Source organism: Spinacia oleracea, chromosome 6 (assembly GCF_020520425.1).
Source record: "Spinacia oleracea cultivar Varoflay chromosome 6, BTI_SOV_V1, whole genome shotgun sequence".
NCBI lineage: Eukaryota > Viridiplantae > Streptophyta > Magnoliopsida > Caryophyllales > Amaranthaceae > Spinacia > Spinacia oleracea.
Window position 1 is genome coordinate 75954378 of NC_079492.1, and position 15338 is coordinate 75969715.

Consider the following 15338-nt stretch of genomic DNA (forward strand, 5'->3'; position numbering starts at 1 on the left):
CTTCACCTTATATCACATGGCAATGCCAAGATTTTAGCAAGATTCAGTATCTTTTGAAACAGAATAAAGCTAAAAGTCACATGGATGGATTTTAAAATGCGAATGGTCTTTGCATTACAATCAATCATGTATAATGTGATATATAGATCGCCAAGATAACTCGTGAACATTGGATCGTGACGAGTTTATACCAATCTCTATTGATCTGTATCAAAGATCATTGGAACAGTATCAAGAACATCCAATACATTTGGAGATGTAGGATGAGCACTTGATTAGGGGAAGTGAAGATAACTAAAGTTTTGATGCTACATGCATTTGCCTAAGCAAAAGTTGAATCTTGTTGTTAGGCAAACCACAAACATACACGGGCAATTAGGCGTCGTGATTAAAAGGTGGTAATATAGGTTCTAAACCATATGTGATGCATGGGAAACTGAATCAATGATTAGTTTCCAAGTTCTCAGTTGAAAGATGTATCTCCCACATCTATGTGAACTGGTTGGAGCATTCCAAAAGGAAGCATCATTTGAAATTCTACATAATTGAAATAAATTCATTGTTGCCTAAGAAGCAATGAAAGGGAATTATTTTTAGTGGGAGTTCTTCAATGAACTCAGGTTGATCACAAGTCTGCTACCTGGATGATTTTCTATTTTAGATATGATTATCATTCTAAACAACAACGAAAGACTAGATCATTCTAGAAACATATTCAAAGATCTTTTCATTTTACATCGAAAGGCTTTCGATAGAAAAGATGTTAAGAATAGCAAAGTATGATAAACTAAACCTCTGCATTGAATGATACACAACATTCATATTCAGATATGGAATCAAGTTTGAGTTCCATGAATGTTTTAAGTATTGGGTGAAAGGTCTATATCTGTAAAACATTAAATGCTTGATTTTGGGTTTGAGGCCCACAAATTGGTAAGCATTTGGTTTAAACATTTATCATTTATGAAATTATATTTCATAGTTCATTTAATCTTGGTTTAGTATTAAATGATAAGTCCATGTGATTCAAATCATTCAAATGCATGGGATGTCAAGATGGATTCTTCGACAAAGAAACACCCATAAGTGAACTTGAATATTGAAGTCACGAAGGATCCCTAATCCAGGTCATTGAAAGGTGGACGACCAATGACTAATGAAGATTAGATTGCAAGTTGATTTATAGTTTTGTTTCTTGAACTAGATGGACTGGATGTCAGAAATCATTTGCATAGATACTTTTTGGATCTTGTATCGGATTGACCATGAGAACACTTTAAGAGATTAAAGTCATGTCATAAGTAGTTCTCATTAATGGTGATTAGAACCATTCCTCAGAACATGAGCGATTTTGTCTGCTCGTTTGAGAATTAGTTCGCCTTGATACTAGCTAAACGTCGCACCGTAAAAGGAGGCTATAAAAGCAGTTATTGGGCGTACTATGAATCAAAGTGAGTGTTCATAGATTGCAAGAAATGGATTGTCCTCCTATCTTTGATAGGATATGGTGTTGTTGTGTAACAAGGCCTCTCGGAGATTTAGATACTGTAAAATGCATGGCCGTGCTCAGAATAGTTAGGCTTAACCTTCTGCAAAAGTTTGACAGTTGAACTCTGTAATCCGAGAAACACTTCTGGACCTAATAAGGATGGCTTGGATCTTACCTTATGTTCAGTAAGTAACACTAAGTGACAAAGGAATGTGGATGCACACTTGTCTGAATGAAAAGTGGGAGATTGAAGGAAATATGTCCTTCACCCAAGGTGCATTAAGTCTAATACCAAGGTTCAGATTAATTGCGAACAATTAATTCAGTGAGATCAAGTGATCGGAACAGCTAGCTGGAGCAATGCTTCCGATCAGTGAGTTCTAATGCATATTTGAACTCACAACTTACTCTTGACTGAACCTACAAGGTCACACCAATGACACGTAACAGATCACCGGATTAAATGAATCGGAAATTCATTTAATAGCTTTTCGGGAATTAGTTGGAAAACGTATTATACGATACGACCTTGCATCGGAATCGTATATCATATCGCGAATATTCGTAAGCTAGGCGAAACGAATAAATCGTATCGTACGACGGTGATTCGTCGTATACGAAACGATAAATAATATAACGGAAATATATTAATCGCGGATACGGAAAGGGGCAACGCTGCCAGCCCAACGAGCCAAGGCGCGCAAGCGCGCAAGGCCCATTGGGCGTAGCAGCGAGCCAGCGCGCAAGGCCCAAACCTTGGCTGGGCGCGCGCGCGCATGCGAGGAACAGCAGCAGCAGCGCACACAACGCGGCCCAAGGCCCAGCGCCTGTGTGGCTGTGCGCGTGTGGGCTTGCACGGACGGGGCTGGTTGGCGCATGGCCTATGTGCCTTGGCCGGTTGATATTATAACCTAAGGTTTATAATATTAATCCATCTCACGTTTTCCAATAACCTAATGCAAAAATCAGATTACACATAAAACCCTAAGGAGGAAAGAGAAACCCTAAATTCTCTCTAGCCTCCATGGATGTGTTCTTCCCAAAAGCACAAAATCTTGATCAATTGTCTAAGCTACGATTATCAAGACGGATCTGATCGTGTCGGTGAACCAAGTAGAGGAATGACAAGTGGAGTTCTTTGTTCGTGTTCGTTGACAGATTATTGTCGAAAACACGCTTCGAATGTAAGTTTGCTTAATCTGTGCTTTATACATGTTTCCTGGCTTTGGGGATTGTTCCGCACATGTTATTATGTTTAATTGTATTCCCCTACAACTATCTGCAAACCGAAAACCCAGGGAGGCCTGAGTCTACGCAAATTTAGACCCCTCAACAGAGCATTTTTGGAAAAATTAGGATGGAAAATAATGACAAACCCCTCCAACCTTTGGGTTTCTATTATGACTAAAAAGTATCTTAATAACACGACCTTTCTTCAATACAAACCGAAACAAAAAGACTCGCAAATCTGGAAACTGATTCTCTGTCAACGTGAAATTCTCCGAAAAGGAATCCGTTGGAAAATCGGAAATGGGACGTCTGTCCTTTTCTGGTTGGATAATTGGATTTCTCAAGAAAATTTGTTGTCCCTTACAAACTCAAATCGAGAATCTATTGATAAAAACCTTTGGGTTTCGAATTTCATCCTGCCGGGTCAAGAATGGGATCTCCCTCTTTTAGCGTCTCTCCTACCTGAACACATAGTTTTGAAAATCAAAGGCCTCCCCCTCCCACTAATCCCAACAGATAACATGCCAATTTTGGGACCCACCACTTCGGGGGACTTCTCTGTCAAATCAGCAACTTGGCTCGCCCATAATATTCCACAGAACTCTAGCAAATGGGAATTCAACTGGCTTTGGAAATTAGATATTCCACCGAAAATCAAAATTTTTCTATGGAAAATAGGTCATAAAAGCATCGCAGCCCGACACATTCTTTTCTCCCGTCACATACTAAACACAGATATCTGCCCTCTGTGCGACACTTACGTTGAAACAATCGATCATCTCTTTCTTCAGTGTCCAATTGTCAAAAACGCCTGGGACTATCCACTTGCAAAAAGGTGGCTTGACTTCTCCTTTCAGTTTCAACCTATTATGGAGCTCCTAAGCTCTCTGCAAAAATTTCTGAAACTCAAATTAAGGTAGTTTTTATGATTTGGGCAATCTGGAAAGAAAGAAATAACTGCGTCTTCAAAAATAGACCTTTTAACCCATTCAAAATCTACTTTGCAGCCATTTTAGCTCACTCGGAATGGATTGCCAGAAACAAACTGGACTCAGCCCTTGAAACAGGTCTCCTTCAAGGTTCCCCACCATCTACCTCAGCCACCCCCACCAACATTCCTGTCCGCTGGCATCCACCACCTCAAAACCATTTCAAACTCAACTTTGACGGATCACGCAAAAACTCCTCTGCTGCAGCAGGCTTCATCATCATAGACCATATGGGCCAACACTTAAGTGCCGCGACTTCCAACATCGGCAACTCTCAAGTCTACATGGCTGAAGCGCTCGCCCTCCATAAAGGCATTCAAGAAGCTATTCTTCTACAAATCAAGAATTTATGTATAGAAGGAGACAATCTATTAGTCATAAACACGGTAAAGGGAATATGGGCAACACCATGGAAACTTGACACCATCATCAAGGATATCAAAAAGCTTCTCTCTCAACACTTTGACTTGTGGGAGATCTCGCACATCTACAGGGAAGCTAATCAGGCAGCAGATTGGATTGCAAACGTTGGTCATCTGATTCCATGTACTATGTATGTTGAGCCGGGGATTAGCCCTATGTTATCTTCTATTATCTCAAACAATTACTTAGGAGTTACCCACGTGTGGAGGGCCTCTTAATGTACTTTCTTCTTACCTCTCAAAAAAAAAAAAAATTAGGGTAATTTCAAAATAATTTCTTTTGTGGTTATTAAACAAAATATTAAGGGTGGCTAGCTTGGTCTGAAACTTTGGACCCCCATTTTATAATTTCTGGATCCGCCCCTGCCTTTTCTAAGGCTTGAAATTACTTTGAATTCTTAGGACCCTACTACATGTACACCTAGTGTACAAAACATCTTGTACACCATGTTTTTCTATTGGTTGAAATGACATATTTATTGTCTTTCATTCTCATTTTTTAATGGGTTTGATGATGTGCGAACAAATTAATAATAGTGTATAAGAAATTTTTTAACACTAGGTGTACATGTAGCCTTTTCCGAATTCTTAGCTCATAATACATTAATACCCGTGTTTTGTAATAATATAAACTGATTAGTTTTTATCATTGTTGAGAGATACAAGTATATAATACCCCTGGATCCCCTGTTTCTATCTTCTACTCTTATCCAACATTTTGAGTCTTGAAAAAAATGGTGATCGTAAGTAAATCAGAGCACATCCATGTACACAAGGATAGAAGAGTCTTCTTATATAGTCCCTCTGTCCCTTAATAGTCGATCTGTTTTGATCGGACACGCTTGCCAATGCACAACTTTGACCACCAATTTCTTTAACTACATATTATAAAAACTTATAAAAATATTAATATTTTGAAAATATATATTAAGATGAAGCCAACAATATATTATATACTAACATTTGTTTTCATATATTAGAAATAAGATAGAATCAAAAGTAAATTATGTGAATAGTGCAAAAAGTCAAAACAGGTCGAGTATTAAGGAACGGAGTGAGTACTTATCTTTTGAATAATGATTACTCCCTTTAAGTAAAAATTTTAACTAATCACAATTACTGTAGTACTTTGATGTTATACGCTTCATTAATTCGTCTCAATTGCTAGTTGACCTTGCTCTAATGAAACCTTTGACTTGTTAAGTTATCAACTAGGTTTAGTTTTCCTGTTTTTTTAATGATTAGTTAGGAGTCCTTCTTAGAAAATTTGATTGCTCTTTTGTTTTTCACAACTTACTAAATCGTTGTAGGTTGTAAAAAAATTACTTGATCCGATGAATAATAATTTGTCATGGCCGTCTTTTTCAGAGTTTTCCATTAAGAAATGGGAAAAGGCTACATGTACACCTAGTGTACAAGATTTTTTTGTACACCACCATTAATTTGTTGACACATTATCAAAACCACTAAAAATGAGAATGAAAGTTAATAAATATGTCATTTCAACCAATAGAAAAACATAGTGTATAAGTAGTAGGATCATAAGGAATGAGCCGAACTACAATATATAGAATGTTAAGAATTGAAGGCTAATTTACAAGAAATATATTAAGGACCCTTTTATTATATTCATGATTCACAAAAGTGAATGTACAATAATATAGTATTGCATACATATGACAAAGATATAATTCATGACAAATGACAAATATAGTAGAATGAAATATTTAGAGGTCGGGTTTTTTTTTTTTTTTTGACACTGGCAAAAGAAGAACTAAAACATACAAACAGGAACTAAATTACATAGGAGTTGAGTAGTAAATTTTGTATTAATTAATTAAGGGCACTTGCGTTTTCCACCGTGGGTGGTCTGGTTGTAGTAGCAAGCGCACATTTCTTGGTTACCGGAAGTACCTGGTGGAACACACCCACAACGAGCACAACAGGTTCCACATGCCCTGTGGCATAGATTTGGCCGTCTGCTTAATCGGCACCTAGCTACACATGCTGCTCCGCAATCTACATCCATATTATTCCATACATTAATGATTTGTTATAGCTATATCGACTTCATATCCCATTTCCTTTTTGTTATCAATCATCTGAATTATTCATTAACAAACGGAAAAGAAACAGATGATCGGAGTACTTACTAATTGTGCCAAGGAGGGACCTCTTTGGACCGTTACTCTCAATCTGCATGACAAGAATGATTGTGAATTTGTGATTAGCTAATTTTGTAGGAATACTATAAAAGAATTGATTACCACAAGGGTCATGAGTCATGACCTATTAAGGCATTATATTCTTTGGAGTTTTGAGTAGCAACAAATATAATTAATTAATGGTTGATGTCTACTCATCATGGACAAGGGAGGTACTAAGAATAAGACAAAACAAACAACAATACCAAACTATTGTAATATTTGTATTTCTTTTTGTTAAATTATGTTTGTTTCCCTTGATGAATTATTAGTGTTTCTGCGCCAGAAACTATAAAGATAATATTTTGGGATTAGCTTAACCGATGACGTGTTCGACCGTTATCTCCTTTTAGTCGACCACCTGTATTACCGTTAAGCGGTTTCTGAATATGTCCGAGTAACCTTCGTATAATGCTTAAATTGGATAACTGATTGTTATGTGAGAAGGACTAGAGAGAGAATAACTGATTTGCTGTTTTAGGTAATGATTAGATAGCCTTTTTACTCCCTCCGTCCCGGAATACTTGACCTGTTTTCCTTATCGGGCCGTCCCTTAATACTTGACATGTTTCTAAAAATGGAAATATTCTAACAATATTATATTATTTCTCACTCCACCCCTATTAACCCACCTACCCCTTACTCCATACAAAAATTAATTACAAATTCAACCCCTACTCTCCCCCAACCCCACCTCTTAACCCACCTCCCACTAACTACATTAAAATAATACCCCACTATCAACTACTACCTACTAAATTAAATAAGCCAATTCAAGTTCCTTAAACTCTGTGCCGGTCAAACCGGATCGAGTATTCCGGGACGGAGGGAGTAATTGATTACAACAGAGTATTTATATGATTACACGGGAGTAATTCTGTAATTACGTCTACTTCTAATGAACAGCTATCCTCCTTGATTCAAGAGACTTAAGGGCATTTTCATCTTTTTATATCGAGTTGGGCTGACCATGTATATGGGCCCAAACAATTAGTGTATCCAAAATGCTTAAAATGTCTTTAATGTGTATTGTATGTGTCTTTTACATTGGATGTCATGTATATTTTTTGAAATTCAAATCACACATACATATATGCTAGATCGATCTAGGAATTTTATAACCATATGGAGTAGATAAGAGTTTTTACCTCATAAAAAGAAAAGAAAAAGTTAATCTAATTTAATAAAATAAGAAAGCCGCATGAAAATCCTCTATATTATGTACCCTAATTTTTGAAAGTTGCTACTAAGTTCTGTTTTAGTCAAAATTTTAAGTTATTAACAAGTTTACTCCGTTCTATTTTTCGTTACCCCTTTACTAACTATCCCTCCTATCCAAAAACATTTAACATTGTTTAACACACATTTTTACTTTATTCAAATTTTACATACACCCATTCACCACACGGCGCACTACAAGAATTTGTATCTTTAACGACAACCTAATTACGACGGGTTAAAAATCCCGTCGCAAAAGCGTTTTGCGACGGGGCTAACAACCAAACAAAGACGGGAACAACCGTCACAAATGTCTTTTACGACGGGTAAATGGCGGGATTTCCCATTAATTAACGACGGCACCCTTTTATGACGGGTTCCAGACAAAAAATCCCGTCATTAATCAACGATTATTGGACTTTAGTGGCGAGATTTCCCGTCGTTAATGATATAATTTCTTATAGTGGCGACACCAACATTCTGTCTCACTTATCTTAATATTTGTATAAATAGGAGTAAATGTTAACAACATGTAAAACATAGCTTGTACTTCGTATATACAGGATAAACTCCCTTATAAGAGAAGTGTTTTGATTTTGCAAGCAATTGTTGGATAGATATATAGGATATACCAAGGCTACAAAAAGAAAATATTAGAGAAATCACAAAAGAGATGGAAGAATTCCTATGTGCACGGGTGGTAAGTTAAAATAACGACACTTTCTTGGGAAAACTAGGGACTTAGCGAGAGGTAAGAAAACAGAATTTTCACCTTTCAAGAATTATGAGTGAGGTCTGATCTCATGACCTTGAGGTTATGTTTTATACGATAAAACATATACTTGGATAAGTGTTGCTTGATTCTCAGGTATATATATGATATATGATATATAAAACTAAAAACGGAACACATAATTAACGTTCATACTAGGAGGACGATAATAATCTTACCACTTGGTGAGCTTCAACAACATGGAGAAGAAGAAAAGAGAGGACAAAAGTAGCAACGAAAAGCTTGGAAATGGCCATAGCTTGCTAATAATACTACTTTTAGGGGAAGTGATTAATTAATTTTGGAGTGAGTAAGAGAAATGTAGGAAGGTGTTGTATTTATAGTGAAAAAAGAGATGCTAATATGCGCATGCAAGTAAGGATACAGCTGCCAATTGAAAGCACACCCAAATATACAAATTTATTTATAAAAGAAAAATGTGAGTTTAAATTTAATTAGTGGGTGAAAAGTAAAGCTAGGAAGTGGGCATATGACAAAAGTTCTAGGAGGTTCTTAAATGGGGAAAAAGAAAGCAGCCTTGCTCACTCTTACCAACTTCTGGTGTTCTTAAGTTTAGAATCAATTAAAGTGACTCATATTACTTGTGTAGTTGTTTTCTTATCTTTTTTGCGTACGTGTTGTTGATTTAAGAGTCAACGCACTATTTCTAGGGCCCATTTAGCCACCCCATTTTCGTTATTACTTTTTGAGGAGGAAGTATTTCGAATATCAGATATATGTGGACAAATGTAAAAGATAAAATAGGAAAAAAGGACAAAAAAGAAATTAAATGGTATTTTTTAAACAAAAATGGTACTTTTTTTTTACAGAATGATATTTTTTTTTAACATAAATGGTATTTCCTTTTTTGTCTTTTAACTATTTGTCTTTTAGCCGATATGTATGTTGCCACACATATCTTATATCCGAAAAAACAACTTCCTTTCCAAGTCCGTTACGCAATAGATTTACTAATTCTTTTATTTTACCGATCCCAATGACTAAATATTTGGTGGAAATCATTCAGACGGGTGCGTTGGAGAAGAATTTAGTGGGATAAGTGACATGATCATATCACCTCCGAAACGAAGAATGTGCTTTCAGTATGGTTTCTCATAACAGATCAATCCATTCTCACTTTTAGAAAAGGTGGTGTTGGGGTTCAAACTTCAAACTTCAAACTTAACAACCACTCAGAGAACAATGGGTGACGCGAAATTTGGGTATCTTAGTCACTAAAGTCGTTTTCTAGCCACCCCATTTACTATATGTACTCCATTTCTTCCGTAAAATTCTTTCCCTTTAGGTTTTACGCGCGTAAATGCCGGTATAGTACATTTTTTACCATTGATATCTTAATATTTATAGCTACGAATAATATGGCGATTTGTTGTATTAATAAAAACAACATTCAAATGAGTATGATAGTGTATAAATTACTACGTTAATAGTAAGTGGGAAAAGGTTCATACAATCAGAGGGGAGTATGATATTATATAGATAATAGGGTCTTTTCTTTTATCGGATTCGTGCTTCACCTATAATTAGGATAAACCTAATCATTGTTCACAACTAATACCAATTAATTAATTAGTTAGCTACTGCCACCCCATAGATGCATATCATATTATGTGCTATTTTCTTCATCGGGGTTGCTATTGCTTTAAGTTAGCTAATCATAATTCTTGATAACTAATCCAATTGATTATTAGTCCTTGGAGGGCTTGGACAAAGTGGCCGGTTAAGTTAGTCTTATCTCTTCATCCCTTTGTCCCTATTTGTATGTCCCTATTTTATTTTGGTCCGTCTTTTTAAGATAGTCATATGTCCTTATATAGTAACATGTATCCACCATTTACCTCACTTGCATAGACTTATAAAAGTGTAAAAGACAATGATATCCCCTATTCCTTGCAACAGTTTGGCCAACGTCTGCCCATATTAGAAGTACTCCTATGCGTTTGTTTCACCATATGAAATTTTTTGACACGACCATGCAAAAAAAAAAGAAATCAAAAATGATAAAGATAGCAATTCTATGTGAGGGGCTCGGAAAAAGACGGTTTTAGAGCCTCTTTCGTTCCTCTCGTATGTGTGGCAAGCAATATTAAGTAAAACGGGATTAACTCTGGGCATTAGCCTCTTTTACTAGTCTTAGGAGTCGTGTAGACACCTACTTTTGTCCCCATTCCCGAAAGGGAAAGGTTCGATGATGAAAGCATAAATCTCCACTTGACAACGCATCTCCTATAAAATAAACGAATCTCAATTCCCCTTTTCATTTCACCCGAAACCTGATATTTATAGAAAACTGCTATTTATGGAAACCTGCTAAAAATAGTAACTACCGTAAAAGGTAGCTTCTAAAAGTGGCAAATCATAAAGGATAGAAACCTGTCAGAATTAGGTGTTGCATTCCAACATAAATCCTAAATGAGATAGAAAACTGCGAGAATATTCCTATTCCTAATATGATTCGGAAATAAGAGTTACGTATTAATTAAAATCCTAACGAGCCTAGAGTTCGTAACGGGCCCAGACGTATTCCGTCATGAAATTGATACGCACTAAAAGACTCGATTCAGTCTCAAACACTACGGATTTCAGGAATCCGAATTTGACTAAGAAAACAGCCCAGACCCTATTTTCAACGCCTGGCCCTGGGCGCCGAAATCTTCGGCGCCCAGGCCTGGGCGCTGAAAATACCTGGGTACGTGTTTTTTCCTAATTCTTTGTGGATTAGAACTCTGCAATTCTATCTTTCCACGAACTCTTCCCTATAAATACAGCCCCAAATTCGACGTGAAAAGAACACACAACCCACAATTATATTCTGAGTATTGACTCCAACCCTTAGCCTAAGCCTCTCGCTGCGAAATTGTTCACGCGTTCTGTCGCAATCGATCCATAAATCGAACAGAACGTATCCTGTCCCATAATTGAGATTCGTTAAATAAAAAGGAGAAATAGCAAAGTCAAAGTGGTTAGTTTTCTGAGAACCGTGACGCACCTCTCAAGGGTGCGTCGTAATGTGCCCCTTCTCGATGATTTAATTGCTTTCCTCGCCCTTTTATGAACTGTTAAACTAACTAAATCTGATTGTTCTATCACGCCTAACAAATATAATATTTTCGGGAAATTGGATTATCATGCTAGGCCCCTTAATACTATTTAAATCAGATAATCACGATCGATCTAGTATTATATGTTGCATATTGCTAAAATCAACTCAGATTAGTTTAATAGTTAACGCATGTCCCTTCAATTATTTATGCTCAGCTAGTAAGGATATCCTGCCTCTGGAGTTATCGAGGAGCGAAGTACTCCTCTCGGTAGTTACAGTCCCCCGAACCCTCAATCTCTACCTTCCGGGTGTATGTTGAGAGATCCCCACACCAGGGATCACAAGGGAACCTACGGCCGTCGTGGTCAAACATAATTGCACACCCTTTATGTCACGATAACCGGGTTTTGTCAGTTTTTCTCATTGTCGTTAATAACTGAATGGCGACTCCTATATTACTAGTCAATTGGGTGTAAACTCACAGGAAATCCAATTACACTTGATTGAATAAAAAGAATCGTCACACCCACGAGGGACGAGGTCACGCATTAGTCTCGTGCTTTTTCGACCCCCTCACAGTGGCGACTCCACTGGGGATAGTGAAGGAAATACTCGTGCTTGTAGGTAATCAAAATAGCCGAAGGGTGAAACGATCCTACCCCGCGTTTATTTCCCCATCAAGTTGGGACGACCTGAAAATCAGCATATTAATGTGAACGGGCAGAACCGCATAACGAATCTCGGCTCCCTTGGGAGTTGGGACTAAGGATACCTTTTCCGCCAATAGGGGTGCATACGCCGCGCATGTTGCCCACTCGGTACTTGTGCAGGTAGTACACCTATCTCGAACCCAATCGCTCGCTCATTAGGTCCCTCTCGCCTGCATGCCCCCTTGGCTTGTACTTGCGGGTTGGCCTCTTGAGCGAAATTCGTCTGTTGAAGACACTACCTCGACCGGAGCATGTGTTGGATCTACGATAGAAGCGGTACCAAGCCAGGCGCAAATACTACCCATAGAAGCCTATCATAAACTACGTGACATATTTAATTTTCAAATCCATGTTTGTAATGTAGTTATGTGTAGCGAACTATGTGACTATGTTATGATTGTGCGTACGAATAATGCTAGACAAATAATTCAAGAAAACCAACGACCTTAAAAGTTGCCCAAACATTCATGAACCAATTGGCCAAAGAGTTATACCAACATACGTGTTCCGCAAGCCCGAACGATTGCCACAAAAAGAAGCGACGCTCGGGATGGCCTGTAACGAATCCCACAAACGCTGCACAACGCGTAAAGGACGTTATAAGGCAAGCACGCAAAACTAAAGTCGCAAAAACAAAGTATACGCAAACAGAAAGCGAGAACCAGCCAGGGACGCATTTTCAACGCCCCTGGTGAAGGAAATAATGCCCTTGGTCTAAGTATGCATTCTATGTTAAGTCTAATAAATGCGGTTCAGTATTAATTAACAAGTTAATAATTCAGTGAGATCAAGTGAGCTGAATGCCTAGCTAGAGGCCGCTTCAGTTCAAGTGGAATTAATGATATTAATCCACAGCTTACTCTTGACTGAACCCGTAGGGTCACACAAATAGTACGTAAACGGATCAAGTATTTAATGGCATTAAATACTCCATCTATGAATATTCGGAACCGACGGATCTTGGTTTCAGTGGGAGCTAAGATCGTCACAGGCAAGAAATGAATACTCCGGAAACGATGATATTGCCGGAAACGGAAATATGGATCGTATCGGAAATATAAATATTATCCAAGTCGTAGATGTTGCCGGAAACGGAAACATGGTACGTATCGGAAAATATTATCGGAAATGGAAATATTGCCAGAATCGGAAATATTGCCGGAAACGGAAATATTGTCAGAATCGGAAATATTACCGGAATCGGAAAATAATTCCGGAAACGGAAATATTAAATATTTGTTCGAAACGGAAATTAATTCCGGAATCGGAAATATTAAATATTGTTCGTATCGGAAATGAATTCCGGAATCGGAAAATTTAATCGGAAGCGCATCGTACGAATAAGCATCGGACGAGGCCTGCCGGACGAGGCCCAGCACGAAGCCAGGCCATCGCCCAGCAAGCCAAGCGCGCCGCACAAAACAGCCACGCCAGGCCCAGCGCAAGGCCAGGCCCAGCAGGCTGCGCAGCGCGCACAGCGCGCACAGCACGCGCAGCGCGCGCGGGCGCTGCGTGGGCTGCTGCTCGCGCGCACGCATGGGGGCCCATCGTGGCTGCCGTGCGTGTGTGTGCAAGTGTTTGTGTTCGTGCACGTTTCCTAAAACATGCAGAGTTCGGTTAATGATTAAATTCCTAATTCTATTTGATAAATTAATTAAATTAGAGTTCTTGTAGGATTCTAGGTTTAATTAATTTGTATCTGAATAGGATTTCGAATCCTTTTCCATACCCCTATAAATATGAGGCTAGGGCTCACAATTTATAACAAGTTTAAAAGTATTCAAAAAGTGAGTTTTTGAGAGAAAATTAAAACACACATCTTGCTCATAAAAGTGCCGAAATTTTCTAGTACCTTAAGGGCGATTCTAGTTGGTCAATCTTAAGGCGGATCCGGACGTGCTGTGGACTATCTACGGAGGGACGACACTTGGAGTCCTAAAGACTTGTTCTTTTTCGGTTCGGGCGCAGCTAGGGAGGGCACGCAACAAAGAGTATGCATCTAAATTATGATATATGATTATGTGTAAATAATATGTTGTCCTGGGTTAATGGTTGTTTCCGCATGATCTATGTAATGTCATATGTATCATAACCTAACAGTGGTATCAGAGCCCCTTATTATTTTCATAATCTAAATTGCATGAACATGGTTAAATATTACAAATTTGCAAGAATTAAAAGGGGTGATTAATTTTCGTAATTGTTAATTAATTGCAAATTGCGTTTATTTAATTATACGTACGCAGTTTTTCGGCAGTTTCTTCGTTACTCATCCGAATTGAGTGATTTTTGTGTCAATTCCGCATGTAAAAGGCATTCTAAAATTTTGACAAAAATAGTATTTTTCTGCCGAACCCAGAATTCTCAAATTCGAAGCCTAACTATGACTTTTCGAAGGTTTTAGTTTTTCGAATGCAAAATTTCGTAAATTTAAGATGTTAAATTAAATATTTGCGATTCTTGTTGATAAATCTTGAATTTTTGATTGACCTACTGCATATGTTTAACAAGTTTGAATGCCTAGTCTTGTTAATTATGCAATCTAATTTGTAATTATGATTAATTTGTTGAAAATTAGAATAATTTTGATTTTCATAATTAATTGTAATTTAATTAGAAACCTATGATTAAAAACCACCATAAAAATTGTAAATTTATGATAAATTTTAAATTTTTATGACCTAGACTTGAATCCATAACAATCGGAAATCAATTGGATAATAAATTTTCGATTTTTTCGCCCTAAAATTATGAAATTAATATTATTTATTAATTTGTCATTAATTTTAAATATAAATTTTAAATTTTTATGCGATTCGTTCATAAAACTTGCACGCACGAAGCAATGGACGCTTCGTGTTACCCTTAAGGGGTGTTGTATAATGCGGGCATGCGACGACGAGCAAGGGAGCTCGTCGCCCGTGCGGCACGAATGCAATGAGCAAGGGCGTAGTGCACGAGCACAAGGCAGCAGCCCTGCCTTGTGTCGTGTGCCACGAGCAATGGACGAATGGGCATGAGCGAAGGGCGAGCCAAGGCAGTCGCGTGTGGGCAGCAAGCGAGCTGCGCCACAACGCGCGCTGCCTCGCACAAGAGCGCGCAGCCTCGCGCGCAGCGAGCGCAAGCTCGCGTGCCACGAGCGCTGCGCCCAGCATTGCTCGCGCGCACAACGAGCGAGGACTCGCGCGCACAGCCAGCATTGCTCGCGCGCACAGCGAGCGATGTCGCCCGCCCAGCGAG

General features: G+C 38.2%; 1 protein-coding gene across 1 annotated transcript; it reads right to left on the reverse strand.

Moving 5' to 3' along the window:
- Nucleotides 1-5723: 5723 nt before the first annotated feature.
- On the reverse strand, nt 5724-8682 carry LOC110805258 (gibberellin-regulated protein 1). The gene is made up of 3 exons (XM_022010858.2): nt 8504-8682; nt 6284-6326; nt 5724-6149 (listed from the first exon to the last, which is right to left on the reverse strand). Exons 1-3 carry the CDS (start codon nt 8579-8581, stop codon nt 5968-5970), a joined length of 303 nt encoding a protein of 100 aa, XP_021866550.1. The 5' UTR covers nt 8582-8682; the 3' UTR covers nt 5724-5967.
- Nucleotides 8683-15338: the final 6656 nt, after the last annotated feature.

What these genes read in the sequence shown, in the direction of transcription:
- LOC110805258 (XM_022010858.2), bottom strand. Translation starts at nt 8,581, where the DNA reads ATGGCCATTTCCAAGCTTTTCGTTGCTACTTTTGTCCTCTCTTTTCTT. An exon ending in TTGTTGAAGCTCACCAAGTG is followed by an intron (nt 6,327 to 8,503) that starts GTAAGATTATTA and finishes CTTGTCATGCAG; the next exon opens with ATTGAGAGTAACGGTCCAAA. An exon ending in GTCCCTCCTTGGCACAATTA is followed by an intron (nt 6,150 to 6,283) that starts GTAAGTACTCCG and finishes ATATGGATGTAG; the next exon opens with ATTGCGGAGCAGCATGTGTA.